Source organism: Theobroma cacao, chromosome 1 (genome assembly GCF_053813885.1).
Source record: "Theobroma cacao isolate CCN51 chromosome 1, ASM5381388v1, whole genome shotgun sequence".
Taxonomy (NCBI): Eukaryota; Viridiplantae; Streptophyta; class Magnoliopsida; order Malvales; family Malvaceae; genus Theobroma; species Theobroma cacao.
Window position 1 is genome coordinate 19887417 of NC_142639.1, and position 18962 is coordinate 19906378.

Consider the following 18962-nt stretch of genomic DNA (forward strand, 5'->3'; position numbering starts at 1 on the left):
ATGTATTACATGAACATCTTTTCCACTGTTGGCTCTTTCTCTGGCATAGGAACTTGAGGATGTGGTGGAAATGCCAAAGGAAAATTTGGCTTAGGACCTAATGAAAATGCTTGGTTGTTGTTCCAAGAAAAATTAAGATAATTCTTCGACTCCAAATTATATGTGTTGGAATAAAGATTATTTTTTGGCTGCGTATTTCCAACATAATGGGCTATTTTAGTGTAAATAAGATAATTTTCTTAGTGAGAATAGCCAATTGTGAAGTCAAAGCATAAATTGCATCAAGCTCATGGATACTAGCAATTTTTCTTGTCCTTAATCTCTCTGATGGCCATTGGTAATTATTTTAAGCCATCTTCTCTAGCAAATTATAAGCCTTATCAATGGATTTACTTATAAGTGCACCTCTAGTTGCAACATCAAGTGTTATTCTAATAGGTGCCATCAAAACATTATAAAAAGTCTGAACTTATAGCCATTTAGGTAACCCATGGTGAGGACATCTCTTTAGCAAATCCTTATACCTTTTCCAAGCCTCATATAGTTTTTCAGAATCAAGTTGCACAAAATAGGTGATATCATTATGCACCTTTGCTGTCTTAGCAAGTGGAAAAAATTTTACTAAGAATTTTGAGCTAAATCATCCCAAGTAATGATGTAACCAGTTGGAAGTGAATTTAACCAACTCTTTACCTTATCTTTTAGTGAAAATGAGAAAAGCCTCAATCTAATGGCATCATAAGAAATACCATTATTTTGAAAGTATCGCAAATCTCGAGGAAATGCATAATATGCGCATTAGGATCATCATTCAACAATCCTTTAAACTGAACAGAAGTTGGAATCATCTGAATGATTGTTGGCATGATTTCAAAATTATTGGCTTGGACAGTAAGTTTACGAATGCTAGAATGAAGGCCTTGAATGTGAGGTACAACATATTCTCGCAAGGATTTATTTTCTTGTTCTAGTTGCGCTTGAATTTGCTGATCTCCTTATTTTTTAGCTAATGTTTTGAATTGAGTTGACACTTGTAAATTTTTCTTCTTGAGTTTTCAAAAAGTCTTTTCAATTTCTGGATCAAAAAGAATAATTTCCAAATTTCTAACGCTTTGCATACAATGACCAAAAGTGCAAGAAAGCTAAGAAAAAGAAAGTTTGAATTAAGACTAATATTGCTTGGTATTAATAGTAACAAAGAAAATTCGAAACAGCTCTTCGACAACGGCATCAAAAAATTATTGTTGATTTTATCACGTAAGTGCACACATTGTAACAAGTAATATAATGAAAGTAAAGTTCGTTCCCATGGAGAATTGACCAAATCCTTTTACTAACTACTAAAATTAAAACAACTCAATCTTGTCCAAACAACTGAATTTAAAACTACTGAAAATTAAATAAACTACAATTAAAACTAAAACTAAAAGCAAGAGTGACAATTTAACTAGAATCAAACGATCCAAATTTTAGAACCACAATATCCCTTTAATGTTTCATTCGAATTTCCTCTATTCCCTCTTTACTTATTAGATATGTTTGAGTTGTTAACCTAGAGTTCTAATTTATTTATAAGTGTTAGTTGAGATTCTTATAAAATTATCTATCTTAACCAATTTACTATATGTCTATGCAAATTGAAATTAAGAAAGATTTATTAAGAAAATACATTAATTTTGGCTATATATGACATGTAAGTGTATGTCTATCCTACACGCAAATCAAATCAATCATCTCATGCAGTTGATATTAAACATATGCTATTTCATCCATGGTTTACTCTAAACTCCCTTTCTCAATTCCGATTTGATTTTCAAATTAATCTAATTAGTGGCTAATCAATTAGACACATTAAGAATAAGATTGAAATAAATAACTCAAACACTATCAATCATAAGTAGGAAATAATATTAAAAACTTGGACTACACATTGGGTTCAATTGTAATTCTAAATTAAAAACTAGTTCAACATAATGTATGTAAACATCATCCAAAAAAGAAATTTAACCATCAAAACTAAACAAGAAAGTATAAAGATAACAAGAAAAAAAGAACTCTAATATTTATCGCACTTCTAACCTGCAATCTTTCTTGCTTTCCTTGCTTTCCTTGCTTTCTTGCTAGTTTCAATGCCTCTTTTTCTTCAGAAAAGCCTAGCTAAATTCATGCCTTTTCATTCTTCTCAGAGGGGAATTGAGTCCAAGGCCAAATAAAAGTCCAATAGCTCCATTATTCTTCTTTTTTCATTAGGTGTCAAGACCTTCCTTGATTGGGCACTGCGGCATTGAGCACTTTTGATTATTTTTCCAAAATTTTCCTTTGTGCACCATGCTGCTGGGTGCTTCGTGGCCATGACACCAAGTTTCATACACACCTTGAAGCATCATTCTTAATTGGGGTGCCACAGCATTGGTCCCATGATGGTCGCGATGCTCAAAGCTTTATATTGCTCATTGAGACTCTGCTACACTACTTCAACATCGACATGATTTTTGACCACCTTCCAGGCTGAACTAGGTAAAGTAGCAAACATCAAAGTTGTAGTTGTACCTCTTATTGTTTCAATGGTTTATAAATCAATCAATTGGAGTTTTGTAGTGAAAGACATGCTCAAAATATTGCAACATGTGCAATTGAAGTCTGCACCTAAAATGCATCTCCTTCACCAAGTACGCCCTTTTTTCAAAGCACACGTACGAAAGCCTAAAACTTAACTTAAATAATATCTAAACTTAAAATAAAACATCATAAAAAAACCTTAACACAATTGAACCCAATATAATAAAATAAAATAAATGGCTAAAAACTCTTATTATTTAAAATAAATCTCAAGAAGTTAGGCAAAATATATTAGAAATTAAGACCAAATAACTCTATAATAGAATTATCAATACTTTTGTTACAAATTTTTTCAAATCCGTTAGTAAATAGAGACGAATTTACTATCACAAATTAGTGTAATTTTTATCACAATTTTTTGTCAACCCAAGTAGTTGTCCGTTCTTCATTTCATCACAGATTTAAGAAAACAGTCACTAAATCTATCAAAATATTTAGTCTCAATTGTAAAATGATGTAATTGATTTTGTCACAAGATTATGTTAAGAAATCTATTTTGTCACTAATTCCATCACTAGTATTTGTCACTGGCATTTGTCACAATGTGAGAATATTGTTATCACTTTCTGTCACACAAGACTATTGTCACTGATTTTGTCATAAAATTTTGTCACTATCCAGACACTATTGTCACTAAATTTGTTACAACTTATGTTTGTGAATTACTTGATTCAGTCACTATTAAAAAATTTTGTCACTGATTTTTAAAGATTTCTGTCAATAAATAAAAATGTCTATCATTGATTTTTAATATATGCTGTTATTAACTAATATAATGATCTATCACAATAAATTATGTATGTCACAAATAATTGCATCCATCACAATAAATAATATACAATACCTAATTCCATACTTGTTACAATTCAATCATCAATTTTGGTGACAATTGAACTACCACAACATCATAATGTCACCATCACATAACATGTCAACATTAACAATAATAAATCCATCACTATAGATAATAGATTCATATGCTTACTTGAACAAAATGATGTAATGCACAAATTTTGCTTTTATATATATATATATATTATATGACATTCTTGATGATAATTATCTTGATGACTAATACTTGAATGTGTTGCATGGCCATATTTCTTGATTACTTGGTTGGATATATATATATATATATATTAATCTTAATGCTTATATATATTTGATGGTTTTCATTAACCATTATCTCATAAGCTTAAGTGTTTAACGCTCCCACTTTTAAACCTTGTTTATATAGCAACAAGGGGGAGAAGATTTATGAGCACAATCGAAACACTCTTATATTCAAGTTTAGCTGAAACTGTTGAAAACTTTTGAAACTTGATGCATGTGTTGAAAAGGAGAAACTACATTTCAAATATATTTCAAAATCCCTTTCACTTGAACTTAAATGTTTTCAAACAAGGGCTTAGAGACTAATGGAGTTAGGAGGAGTTTTCAAAAGAGATTTCAAATGCAATTATGCTCATGATTTTATCATATCAAAAAGGAGGAGATTGTTAGACTTGAACTTGATTCATGTTTTGTTTTGACAAAATTGCTTGATGTTTGAAACTTGATTTGAATGCATTTAAAATGGTTTCATCCTCTAAAAGTCTTAAAAAATGTTTGAAAAGCCATTCATATTTAGAAAACATCAAAGAGCTTTCAAACACTAAGTTTTAAGCTTGAGGAAACAAAGAGCAAACATTTCTCAGCTCAATATTCAACTACAAGGAAGATATAGCCAACTACACATGTTAAAATGTCAAGAAACTTAAAGAGAACAAAGTTCTAGTCAACTACAAAGCAAGGCCAGTTGATGCTATGGCAGAATGCATGGAAATCTTGAAGTATTACAAGCATTAGTCGACTACAAAGCCTCACTAGTTAACCAGAATGCATGAGAAAACTAAAAAAGTCAAAGCACCAGTTGACTACATCACTAATGGCAGTCAATCCTAATGCAGAATGCACAACATTCTTGAAGAAACTCAACCCTAGTCAACTTTAGGAAGGGGACCATTCGATTATAGAAGAGAAAAACTAAAATGATGAGCTCTTGGGTAGAGAATCGACTAGAGCACACTTATACTCAACTATAAAAGCCCTAATTCAAGATTTTAAAGAAACATAGTTGACTATAAAAGATCTAAAGTCGACTACAAAGGCTCAACAACGACTAGAAATGACTCAATCTTGTGTCTAACAGCTCTATCATCATTTGTGGGTATGAAAGGAAATCTTACACTCATTTGAATAAATGAGAAGACAGAGAAAAACATTCAAACCCTAAAAAAAAGTTTCAAGATCTTTATTCCTCTCTTGCACTCAACTTTTAAGTTTTTCTTCAAGCATTCAAAGCCATTTGTTATCATTCTTGAGCTGATATTAAGAGATTATTCACTTTCTTGTACTCAAAGCTTAAACACTTAGCTTACCAACCTTTGAGAGGTATCTATTGTTTTTTCTCCTTTGTACACACTTTTGCAAAGGTTCTAACTAATCCTTGAAAAGTTCATGTGGGTTGTGCTTCTTCCTGTAAAAAGGCATTTGTGTGAGTTGTGCTTTCTTTCGTGAAAAAGCAATTGTGGTTTGCGCTTAAGCTTAGTAAAATGCGATTGTAAAGGTTTGTGCTTGATCTTGTTAATAAGCATTTGTAAGGGTTTTGCTTGATCCCGTTAAAAAGCACTTTCCTTTAGTGGATTTGAAACTCCTTAGGCACCAACGGAGAAGACATAGGCATTTGAGAAAGCTGAACCTATATAAAATACTTGTATTTTGATTTTTATTTTAGCTTTGTGCTTTATTGCTGAAAATTTACTTAAGAAAATCATTTGCTTTGTTTTCAACACAAGTAACAAATTTATCTTTAAAAAAGGCCTAATTTTTCACTAAGGTTTCAAAAAAATTTTCAAAAGGCCAATTCACCCCTCTCTTGGTCTTTATTACTATAACCTTACTACACTAACAATTCCAATTCCTTCATCGACCCGAAGTAATCGAGATTCCTCACTTGGTCCTTCACTCTTCTAAGTCTAAACAAAAATTGGTTCAAAACATTCAATTCTTGTTTTTGTTTACAAATTTTCCTCTCTCAGTTTTTCTATTCATTTAATTCATTTTTATAAAAATATCATTTCTTCGAATATTAAATTTGAATAAATACAATGATTGCTTCTATTGTTTCTTTCATTAAGAGAATTTTGATTGATTCGTTCATTTTAGAATTGTATTGATTTTATTTCTATTTAGTTCGCTATTAGTATTGAGTTCTTAAAGTTTGTATTCAAAATTTGAAGAAAAGGATCCAGATGCACATGCTCTCTTTTAAAAGGCCTTAGTCAATCTTACCCAAATAATTTGTTTTTTTTTTTTTGAAAAAATAATCCTGTACGATTATGTAGGAACCTATAAATGTATGTACAAGGATAGGAAAAGAAATTCCTCCTAAGAAAGCAAGGGCAGATCCTTTTGCCCCCTAAAATTTTTTAAAAATTTTATATATCATATAAAATTTTAAAAATCTTTTATATATTCTCTTGACGGTCCCTTTAAAATAATTTCTTTATTTAATAATTATTACAAATAAATAATTACAAAATGACTCCACATATCCTACTCAACTTTACCCTTTTAACTCTTAAGTTTCTCTACATATCTTTCTCGTTTCTTTTGTCTTTTTCATTTTCATTTTACTCTCTTTTATGTAATTCACCATCGAAGCACACTTCATTCTTCAAGAGGGAATTATGAGCTTGCCAGCTTGAACAAGGATGAATAGGGATCTCTCACCACCATTATGTGAAATTAAAAAGAGGTAAAGGTTTCTTTTGTCTTCTTCTTTTTATTTATATTATTATTATTAATTTTTTTTTATTTCTATTCTATTTGCTCATATGTTCTAAGTTTTTATAAATTTTTTTCTCCAAATTTCTATGAACCATCAACCATGTTCTTCCTCTTTCTTTTTTGTTTTGTCATATGTGGGTTCTATCTTTTACTTATTATGTTTTTCCTTTTTTTGTTATGTGAATTTTATTTTCTAAGATTTTAGTCTTTAAAACTTAAAAATTATTATGTAATTCTCAAACATAGGGTGTAATATTGCATTATTCCTTAAAATTTCATAAATGAATCATTTTTTATTAAACTTGATTATATAGAGGAAATTATTTATCCTATGTATCATATTTATCTATTTATATTTTATACATTATAGTTTTATATTTAATATTATTAGTTAAAATAGAAATAAAATAAGAATATTGATGTTGCCTGTATTAGTTATTTTTCAAGTTTGATTAAAGTATAAGTTGAAAACAATTAACAAAATTTTAAAAGAAAATATACAAATCGTCCAAATGACTTTCCTACATTTGAGCCACCAAGCCTCGATTCTTCAACTCATGAATAAGAGTAATGCAAATTAAACATCCGAGTCTCAATTATGAAGAAATGGATGCTTTTTAATACATAATCAATAATTAATAAATCTGAATATAAGAAACTTCATCGAACACAACTTTGCTAAAAAACTATTATAAGTCTTTTTTTTCTTGATTTGCATGTTATATAAAATCATTGTTTATTATGAATCTTTTGATTTTTGGTTAAATTCAATATATTGGTTTTTTAAATTATTAACTCTCATTTCTTTATTTTTGACCCCTCAACAAAAGTTGGCTAGTTCTACCTCTGTATGAAATTCAAGACCTACTCTAAGGTAAAGCTAGCAAAGCCCTTGCTCTAAGCTCCAAATTTTCATAGATCTCATAATTTTATAATAATATAATTAATTAAATTAAAAATATATAAAAGTTAATATAATTAATTAAATATCTACATATATTCTCATACTTAATAAATATTTATTTTCTCTTCCTTCCCATATCCGTATTAATTCTCAACTATTTATATCAATTTTCATTAAAAATATGTAAAAGTCAAGATAATTAATAAAATGAAATATTCTCTTATTTATTAATTATGTGTCTAATAAATTTTTATTTTTTTAAAAGTGTAAAACACAAATTTATAAGCAAATTCGTTCAATTCAAATTGAACACAATCGGGTATCAAATTAGTCAAATTCAAACAATCTAATCAAATCCAATTCAATTTGATTTTAATATTTAATAAACCTATTTGAATTCCGATTTATTCAAATTGAAACAATATGAATAAAAAACTGACCTGATATGACCCGACTCAACCCGTCCCGTCTGTTTCCTACCTTAAAATTTATTTACCCAATCATGTTAAAAGCAACGTAGATAGATGAACACAAATCTTGCATATCTCAAAAACTCAAGGCTGGAATGCACTCGTTCATATCAACCAACAAGAGGCTTCTAATTCAAACACGCATACGATAGCGTTCTAATAAGTTCGATGTCAAGCAACCACACAATACAACGTTCAGCAGATAAACTATTACCAGCATACGATAAGACAAGCCATAGTCTTTCAACCAAAGCCAACGAGGGCATAACACTATCCTAATTTCTAAAAAGTAGAAACATGCATAATAGCTCCAGACAAGTGCCTTGTAACCAAGACAATGTTAAACCACAGCCATATGAATCAGAAGTTCCAGATTTAATACATCCAAGGCCCTGGTACAAGAAGATAGAAGGAAGCTCCAAGGATTTCCAGCAAGTTTAGGAATCTTCCCAGCTATGCCTTAAACATTTTAGCTGCTCCATCACTCGGTTCATGCAACATCACCACATAAAGCCTGTAGCAAATCATATGATGCCATTTAGTATGGAACTAAAAAGGAGAAAGTGCAGGGAGAGGAGAAAAGCAGTTATACAAGTACAAATTCAAATGACCGAACAATGCCTTAAAACATAAAACACCCCACACCCCAAAACAAATCAACTACAACCTACAACTTATAAAAAGAAAAACTAAAAATGCTTAAAACCCAAACCTTGATTAGATATATGGTAAATTTTTGGGGCATTCTGAGCAGCAGTAGTATGCCCGACAGCTCGTGCGCTAGTGCAGGCTTTGCTTTTTACCCCATCAGCCTGCACCAGTAATGGGGTAGAGTTGATTGATTGCTATTCAGAATCATCATAGACTTCATCATCAGAAAGCTCATCAAATGATCTCATGTCAAGCTGGTAACGAAGGATGCCTCCAATCCCACCAAAACCCCTGCAGAACTGAGAACCCTCCTGTGATTTGTTGGTGACAAACTCAAGACTACAACCAAACCGCTTGTATTCATTAGCAAACCACTCTAAAAGCGGCATCTTCTCCTGAACCTCCATATCAGCAGAGCTAGCTGAATCACGGAAGTTGTTCTGATTAGCTTCCTGCTCCTTGTTCAAATGTTTTATAACAATTTCACCGGTAATGCTGTTCTTCAGCAAATACCTAGTGATGTCCAGATTTTCCCACACAATAAGTATCTCAACAGCTCCCATCTCCAAGGCCTTCAATGTGTCATCCACACCAAAAACATACTTCCCTGTATCTTGACTAATCTCCTCAAAGTATTTCCCAATTAAGCGCTTCTCCTGTATGAATTTCACATTCGACAGGATTTCTGAGGAAAGCTCAATTGCCTGGTTGAAACCATTCTCTCCTCCATAAGAGACATCAACCACATTCAGAATCTTAGCCTGAAGCCGCTGATCAAACATATCTGATTGACTCAGTTCAGTTTTGAAATCAGCTGATCCAGCCAGTATTAATCCAGAAACATTAGGCTGGCTGGTGGCAGGATTGATAAAAAACTGTGTGGCAAGTTCAGCAGTCTTCCTCACATAATTGTGGCGCTTTTCCATTCGAAGTCGAGCAAAACGAAGGGCTGATTGTCCTCCTCTCCCATGCTTCTTTGGAAGATCAACACTGAACTTGTGAAGTACCTCTCTGGTGTTACCGCTTAATGTCCCAAAAAGAGTCCCATTACCATCCATTACAATAAAACCAAACTTGTCATCTGATTCCAAAAGTTCATTCAGTGCCTCTGTGTGAAACTTGTTGTCACAAAGATAGAGAGATGCATTTATAGGCCTGAAAGGCTCAAAATCAATTGTGACTTTCTTTTCCTTCCCATCCTCAGTAACAATTGTTCCTGTGTAGAGAACAAGCCCATTGGGAGGAACCTTACTATAAAGTTTGAGCCTTTGCTGAGCAGAAGTGATTGCACCTAACACAGATTGACGGTTGACTCTGCTTTTGATGTTTGAAGCAGTTCCAAATTCATCTCCCAGCATCTTGGTAACCCTAGATATTTGGTCGCGTGGAGGCATTATAAGAGATATCATGCTGGTGCCATTGCCTCTAGCAGCTTCAAGTGCTTTAATCAGCTTCTTGATCTTCCATATCTCAATGTTTTTATCGGTCTCGTGACCGTCTGCCATTGCTAGGTAAAGTAATAATTGCCGAAAAAAGCAGCTACAAAATTACCTAAAAAGCCAAAACATATTAACCAACTATAACTCGAGAGTAGTCAAATCTAGAATTAACGGCATATAAAACCTGAAATTTTTCTCTAGAGTATAAGTCAATCAAACAAAAGAGCCATAACAACATGAATATAAACAAATAAAAGATCTACATCCAATAAACTGCCAATGAAATGGGCAAGCATGTATCAAATCATAGGCAATCACCACAAGCACCATGTAGGCCAAAGCAAGCATCAAACAATTGTATATATACCTTCACTTGCAACACATCTAATTTGTTTGTATTACTAATCAGGCAATTCTTCAAAGAGTTATTACAAATCCAACAGGATCAGAATCAATTTTTTAGATATAGAAGTGCTAGCTTAAACTTCAAATAAACTGAAGAAGCGTGAGAGAAAAAAACATGTGCCACATAGTAACGGGTAATCCTAACAAACAAGATCTTAATTAATCAGTTAAAGTAGACATGAAAACATTTACTAATATAATCATAATATCTTTGCCTCTGATTTTATAGAACATCCAAATAAATCGAGAATAGTCACAAAAAAGTTATATACGAAACCAAATCGAAGAAATACTTTAGTAAGATATTATTTCCTTTAATCAAAAGGCTTCCAAGATATTTCAGTAGATTCTTGTTTGTTTTAATAGCTTCCAATGAAAAACTAACAATCCTAGGTTCCTACTAATATATTTTTATAGATATCCGCCAAAAAATTATACTAATAATATATATGAAGGATCATGATGACGCTTTTTCAGTTTATCCTTGTTATTTGAAAAGAGTAGGCTTTGTTATGTTAAACACCAAATTTTCAAACAAAAATCAAGAAACCCAGTGAAATTCGAAGCGATCCAATTAAATGGAAAAATAGTATTTATAAATTGAGCGACATAATTCATGCAAAATTCCCAAAGTTGCCTTGTCTTATTATAATTGATCGAATCAGAGGTTGGACGGAAGGAAATCAAATAGGAAAAGAAAAAGAAAACGAGAGAACCCCTATTCTTTGAATCGGTAAAATACGGTTGGTAATAAAGGAGAGACCATAACAGATAGATAGATAGATAGAATTAGAAATTGAGAGAGAGAGAGAGAGACCTGACGAGGATCGCCTCCAAAGTGCTGCAAGAAGAGGTTGCGATTTGTTTGCGTCGGCGTGCAGTCCGGCGATAGTATTTATAGGAGAGAGAAAGAGCAAAAACCCAAAGGCAGTTTATATATAGTAGAATTTGTGCACACCCACAGTGTCAGTAAAAGATAAATCAAATAAATTTAAAAATATAATAATTAAAAAACAAGATAAAAATAAGAAACAAAAGGAGAAGATTGTTTTCATTTATGCACGGTAAGAGTCTTACTTGAACTAAAACTCTAGATATCAAGAGTTAGTTGAACTGAAACTCTGCAGCACATGTGAAATAGACAGAAAAAAAAAAAAAAAAGGAATTGTATAATTATATGGCATGTCGTAGGTATTAAATTTTACATCCTAATAATTAAGGGTTGAAAATAGTTTTGGATAAAAATAAAATAATTTTAAAAGCTCAAAATCATTGTTGGACCTTTGAAATTTTGGAAAAATTATTTCAGAAAGCATATTAATTTTTTTTTTACTTAAATTATACAGGGCTGTCTAGGTCTAAATGTCATAATTTTTCATAAAGATTCATTATACAAGTCTTATATGGTTGAAAAGTGTATTAAAGTAGATTTTTTTTGCATATGTTATAAACTCAGTATTCAACAAGATAGGACTGAACTATAGAACATGTTTTAAAATCTGATATACCTTTGAGTATTTTTAACATATGTTGAAAAATATTTTGAATTTTTTAGTGAAATTAGTTTCATCTGAAAGTGGACTCTCTAAGCTTTCCAAAACAATATCACTCAATTCAACATAAGCTTTTCCACAATACTTTTTGCCTTCTGTAATCCAATTACTCTCTCAGTCTATTTTATAATAAACTATCAAAACATGAATCCCATTTCTATTTTCAGTAGAACATACTTTATTGCTATGAGTATTTCAGCTCTCAACAACTATGTTTCATAGGTTTTTATATCTTCTTTAGCTAATTTTGCAGTTTTATCATTTTCTTTGAATCGTTTGTTTCTATTACATATTAGAAAATAAATTAACAATAAGTTTTAGCTTGATTTCGAATATTTTCTTATGAAAATGAATTAATATTCTCTTATTCTCTTTGTATGGGTGTTCATAATTAAAGCTAAGCAATTGTAATGTAACAGAAAACAAAAACTCAATGATGTGAATGTCTATTAGCAAAAATTTAATTTCTTCTTTTTTCTAGACCTCTTTAATTATTCAATTTGGTATGTATAGTTTTCTTAATGAATTATTCAATTTATTGATTCGTATAAGTTAATCATTTTAGCGTATTTCTATTTGTATATTTTCATCAGAATCATTTTTTTTTTTTTGTAATTGTAACTTAATTTGGTGAGCAATTAATTTAAATTTTCCTATGAGATCTTTGAACAATTATAACTTAGAAAATGCATATTTTGATAACCAAATGAATTTACTTCAAAGGTGGGACCTAGAGAAGGTTAAAAGGCTTTGTTTTATCTTAAAACTACATTTTGGACCAAAAGTATTGATACATGCTCATTAATTAAATATTGATACTTGAAACTCATAAATTCTTCTTGATGAACAAGTATCGCTACTTGTTCATGAAGTATCGATACTTAAAAACATATTGTCAAGGCTTGTCTTTGGAATCCGTAATTGACACTAAGACTTATGTGGGTATGGTCCACGAGGCCTAAGTAAGTCTTTTAACTAAAATGTATGGGCTAGTCATCCACAACAATCATCTATACATTTATATATATTACATATATTCATATATACATGTATACCATTACACAATTATGGAACATCTTAACATAAGGTGTGGAAACACTTTCATTCATAAAACAACATCTGTTTAACATATATTTCATATCAGCGTGTAAATACACTTTCTAGTTGTGAGACTTTGACCTTTATAGACTCGTAGATAAAAGTAGATGCAATATCCCTGATCAGGGGTAATTTTGTCATTTCTTTAATAAGCCCTTAAAAGTAAGATTTTAAACTATATTATGGCTTAAGTAGGCCTAAGGCATAAATGGATGATTAAATAAGGGTAAAATGACGAAGGAAATAAAAATGATGATGATTTCCATTGTAGGGACACAATGGTCATTTTTCACCTCGGGTCAAATTTTTTAAGTTTTCATGAACCTGAGCATTTCTAGACCATTATGGACCTTGTCCTAGTGTCAAAAGAGTAAAAAGATTGCATAAAAGATTGGAGGAGAACAATTTAACTTGTGAGGGCATTTTGGTAATTTAAGTGGAGTGGATAAGCTTAGGCTATAAATATCTCTTTCTTCCAGTAGCTTCTTCTCCCATTTTCCAGCAGCTTCTTCTTCTTCTTCCTTCTTCTCTTTCACGTTACTTCCAACCTCCATGGAAGCTTGATATGAACCTCCATAACCTCCCTCAAAATAGCTCCACTTTTCATGCTTTTGGTGCACCATTTCATAAACCCTTACGCTCTTCCACTCTCTCTTTCTCTTTAAAACCCTTGAAGAAAATCTTATTTCCATACTCTTTCTCTTGTTAGGTGTTTTAGAGAGAGAAAGAGGAAGCTTCAATAATAGCTTGAAAGTTTTTGGAAAGAATTTCAAATACAAAGATACCAAGGTGAGTAGTGAACTAGAATTGATTTTTTAGTGTTGAAAATGATTAGTGTTTAGACTTATGGGTGTTTGGTAGTTGAGGTTGTTCATTCACTTTAGAGTGATTAGTATAGTGAACATAGATAGCCACTTAAATGGCAATTGGAAGCTAGCTAAGAGAAAGCTTTTAAAATTTATAAGTATGTGAATTGACTTAATGGTGATGCTAATGTGATAATAGGTTCCAACGAAGCCTCATCGCCCCATTTGGACCATTAGAAAAGTAGAGTCGACTAAAGGTTCAACAAAATACAGGTGAGTGGACTTGCATTTCAAACTTGTTTTGGGAATGCGAATGTGTTTGCACAAGATATTTGAATGATTTTATCCAACTTTTCTTTACAAATGTGTGCCAGGGAACAAGCCTTGATTAAATGTTTTTGATATTGTGAAATGTGAGATATGTATAAGGATGAATCCATATGCTTTATATTATGTTGGTATGTATGTATATATCTTATGAATATGTGCTGTGTATTGATGAATGATGTTGGGTGGTGATATTGAAGTGTGCGAGTAGGGAGTGCACACATGATGATGATGTATGTATATGTAATTGTATGTGTTATAGAAAGCTCATGAATATGGTTTATGGATGTAATGCATGTGAGATCTTGCACGTTGAATTTTGGAAATTTCTAAGCATGTTTAAGTGGAGCTTGTCTTTGCAGCTAAATGGCCTATGCTTGAGAGAATCAAAAGTTGTTGTTGGTGTCCTATTCTCGCTGTGGCGAGATTCATTCTCACTGCAGCGAGAAACTCTTGGGTTTGAGAGGTTTGTCTGACTTGGTTCTTGTTGCAGTGAAAAAGTTGCTGGAGCTTCTCACTACAGCGAGAAACATTCTATTTTGATCACTCGAATTTTGCTGCAGTGAGATTTTTTCTCGCTAGAACGAGAAAGTTTCTGTCCGTTATGCTACCTTGCTGATTTTTGCCTTATTTTTCCATTTCAATTACACCATAGTTGATCATAGACTCCCCACGTTTAGGGGTTTATATAATTAAGTTTGAAATGAGGAATTTAAGAGAGAAACCCTCGGCCAGTTGAGAAACCCTCGTTCAACTAATGATTTGAGCCAAACTTCGCTGCAGCGAGAATGCCTTTCCGCTGCAGCGAGGACCCATCGTTTCATTTGATTGCTTGTATATCACTAAACCTTTCATTCTTCAAATGCTTGTTTATGTATGAATTCATCGTTATCAAGTGATTAACCATTTAAGGGTGTAACGAAGGGTTTAATAAGAATGAAATTGAATTGCCTTATTTTGAAAATAAATGCATCATGATTTCTTTAAACATTCCTTCTCGTTTGCTTGTTCCCTTCTTATGTTCACTCATTGGGTTTATACTCACCGTTTTCAACTTCATGTTTTCAGATCAAGAGGCAGTCGATAACTAGGTTGAGGTGACCTCGTAGATTCGACTATTGGTAAGTGTCTCGGCATTCAGTAGCTGTACTTTCGCTCGAGTCTCTCTGTTGGAAGTCGAGTATTCTTTTGTTGTGTATAGACAAACCGATGTAAATTATTAAATTATATGTTTAGACAATAAATGTACACTTTGATTGGTATGCCACTATGAGTTGGCAAAGCTTAGTATTATTTTGATTCAAAGTTATGAAATGTAACTTAGTAACTTTGATGGAATGATGAACAGGTCATATTAATAGGCTTGCTTGGGCTTAGTGGATTACGTCCATCGGGCCCATGCACCGGTCATGGCCCAGAGTTTGGGTCATAACACTAGTGCTCACATAGGCTCTTAAGTAATCATATTTCTCATTTTTATAAATCTAAACAAGTATAATGTCAATCAATGGCTCCACAATCAAAATATTTTCAATAGCATATAAATAAAACTTTAAAGTCTGACTTGTTAACGAAACATGACTCGACCTTCTAGGTTGCAAGTAGCTACTAGAATACCTATTAAGAAAGAACGAATCATATCTCTATGACATTGACTGCTAGATAGTTAATCAATAATTTGAAAAAAAAAAAGAAATAACATGTGAGTCACAAAGACTCCGTAAGTGAATATGGTAAAGGGACAAGTCGAAGGGGAAGAGTTCTTGTAATAACTCATACTTTGCAAAAACAACATAAATTTCATAAACATCGTTATAGTTCTTTTCAAGTGCTTAATTAACATTATTCCAAATCATTTCTCATGAATACAATTAAAATCTAAGTCATGTAAGTAGATGGATAAAACAATTTTGTAGCTCCAAGTACAAAACCATTTGCGAAGAAAGAACAGAAAGTTCCATATCTTGAGTACCAGTAACTTCAACTTAGGTCTTTTTGATAAGTATTAAAATTAGCAGAACTTAATCTTATCCAAATAATTGAATTTAAAGTTCTTGAAAATTAAAGAAACTAAAACTAAAACCAAAAGCAAAAATAATAATTTAACTAGAATCAATCAAAAGTTTAGAACCACAATATCCTCTCAATGTTTCATCTTAATTTCTTCTACTCTCTCTTAACTTACTAGATAGGCTCAAGTTGTTAATCTAGAGTTCTAATGTATTTATAAGTCTCTTCCTTAACCAACTTACTATATTCTTATACAAATTGAAATTAAGAAAGACTCATTAAGCTTAAACTCTAATTATGGCACATAAGACATGTAAGTGTATTCCTACCCTACATGCGAATCCAATCAATCATCTCATGCAATTGATATCGAATATATGTTATTTCATCCATGGCTTTCTCTAAATTCTCTCTTTCAGTTTCGTTTATGTTTCCAAATCAATTTAATAGGTGATCAAGTAATTAGACGCATTAAGTACATGATTGAAATAAACAACTCAAACATTATTAATCATAAGTAAGAATTAAAAATTTAAACTACGCATTGGGTTCAATTACAATTCTAGACTAAAATATTTAGTTCCACATAACTACTAAAAACATCATTTGAAAAAGAAATTTAACCATCAAAACTAAACAAAGAAAGTATAAAGACAATAAAAGAAGGAAGAACCCTTAGATTTGTCAATTCTTTGATCCGCAATCTTCCTTGTTTTCCTTACTTTCTTGTTAGCTTGAATGTCTCTTTTCTTCAGAAAAACCTTCTCTTAATTATTCCTAAAACATGCCCTGAAAAAAGGGTTAAATAGAGCTCGAATCCATGTCAAAATAGAAGTTTAAATGGACCAAAACTCTTTTTTTGGGATACGAGTGTCGTGACTTTTTCTCCTTGGGCACTGAGCTGTTGAAGCTTCAATATTATTTTTTTCCACATTTTCGTTTTAGAATCTACAGCGTTGCCTCTTTGGTGGTCGTGGTGCCGAGTCCTATGTTCAACAAAAGCATCCTTGCCTTGTCGGGGCACCATGGTGTTGGTCCCAAGTAAATGTGCTAGAGGGGAGGTGAATAGCACAATTTGGCTCTTTCAAAAATTAGGTCTAAGTGGGAACAAATGCAAGTGAAAAGAACAAATGAAAATAAGAACAAAAACAGAGTAGATAACACAACAGAATTTAGAGTGGTTCGGTCCAAGACTTACATCCACTACTTTGATTGTTCAACCAACGATTTTCAAATCAATCCACTAAGAATGGTGAAATTCACAAGCTTTCACCAAGCTTTACAATGGCTTTTACCAGGCTTAGCTAAAACCTTTCACAATGGCTTTTACCGGGATCAACCAAAACCCAAAGTGGTTTTTCAAAGGCTCAACCATAACCTTTCACAATGGTTTTTCATGGGCTCAACCAAAACCCAAAGTGTTTTTCAAAGGCTCAACCACAACCTACAACAATGGTTTTTCACAAGATTAACCAAAACCCAACAACTAACTTTTCAAGGCTAAGTTAGAACCTATACACTCAATCAAGAAATCCAAGCTTGAATAAATCTCTTAGAGTGCCTTGCACACTCTAAGTAATCAAGAAATGAAGAAAAGATGAAGTACAATTGATCACCTAGCTGATTTAAGATGTACAAAGCTAAGCTCAAACACTTTTTCAAAGGATTGGAGTGAAATACAAGTGTAAAAAGAAAGTTTTTGGTCTTCTAAGCTCAAAATCACTATGGATGGCTTCTCTCACTTATTTTTGACTGTTGGAGAGGGTTTAAATACTTGCAAAATCAATTCTGGCCGTTGGAGACAAAAACTAGTTGTTTCTAGCCGTTATTTTGTCATTTTGTGCTTAAATTCAAATCTTCAAACAAAATGCTCTTAGTCGACTAACATAATTCTTAGTCGATTAAGTCATCTCTGTCTTCTGATCCCAGTTTTTGGCAGTGAGCTCTTAGTCGACTAACAATTCTTCTTAGCCGATTAAGTCATCTCTATCTTTGAACCCAATTTTTAGCAATAAGCTCTTAGTTGGCTAACCGTCCTTCTTGGTCGACTAAGTTTTCTCTGTTTTGCAATCTACTCTTGAACTAACCAACTTCATTTTTAAATTTTAGCTGACTAACTCCCATCATCATCTGACTAAGAGGTTTCTGTTTTGTGACCAATTGTAGCTCTTTCTTATTTTCTTGTTTAACCAATTAACCCATATTGCAACTAAACAAGGATCTTGGCTTACTTACAAATACCAAATACATTAATAAATTTAAGCTTTCTCATGCACAATTAAACAATATAATTAGACATCAATGAATGGGAATATTTTGCTATCATCAAAAATATATAGAGTCAACATTCTCTATCTCTTATTTTTTATGATTATGAAACACTCCTAGATTAAGAATGGAATGTCTATGTTCAATATGAATGCTTCAAATCTTTATGCATAATGAGGTGCTCCCCCTTTGTCAAGCCCAACCTTATAAAATACTTGCCATGACATTCATGTGATTGACAAAATGCTTGCATACTTGGAAAGCCCTAAAAAATCGACAAAAGTCAGTAGTTTACCTAGAGATGTAACTAAGTTGAATTAAACCTCGATCTAGATCAAAGAGAGATTTTAAGATGAAATTGAAAATTTTAAAGTCCCAAAATGACTTAAAATGGTGATTCAGAGTTCGAGGACCGATTTGGAGTCAAATTGGAATTTTCATGACCTAGGGACAAAATGGTCATTTTGCCACCCGAGATTAAGATGTGAGTGTTAGATGAAATTTTTGACTAAGATTGATCATTTGGAGTATAATTTGAGTTTGAGAAGTAAAAAATTTTAATTTCGATATTTTTTCGAGCA

The 18962-nt window shown here is 32.0% G+C and overlaps 1 protein-coding gene and 1 non-coding gene across 2 annotated transcripts; one reads left to right on the forward strand and one right to left on the reverse strand.

The window, feature by feature from the left end:
- Nucleotides 1-485: 485 nt before the first annotated feature.
- LOC148764635 (small nucleolar RNA R71) lies at nucleotides 486-591 on the forward strand. Its single transcript, XR_016024314.1, has one exon. It is a non-coding gene; the product is annotated as a small nucleolar RNA R71 (small nucleolar RNA).
- Nucleotides 592-7932: 7341 nt separating this feature from the next.
- On the reverse strand, nucleotides 7933-11351 carry LOC18612879 (eukaryotic peptide chain release factor subunit 1-3). The gene is made up of 3 exons (XM_007049857.3): nucleotides 11137-11351; nucleotides 8537-10026; nucleotides 7933-8338 (listed from the first exon to the last, which is right to left on the reverse strand). Exon 2 carries the CDS (start codon nucleotides 9978-9980, stop codon nucleotides 8670-8672), a length of 1311 nt encoding a protein of 436 aa, XP_007049919.1. The 5' UTR covers nucleotides 9981-10026; nucleotides 11137-11351; the 3' UTR covers nucleotides 7933-8338; nucleotides 8537-8669.
- Nucleotides 11352-18962: the final 7611 nt, after the last annotated feature.

Coding starts and splice junctions, on each gene's coding strand:
- LOC18612879 (XM_007049857.3), bottom strand. CDS start 9,980: ATGGCAGACGGTCACGAGACCGATAAAAACATTGAGATATGGAAGATC.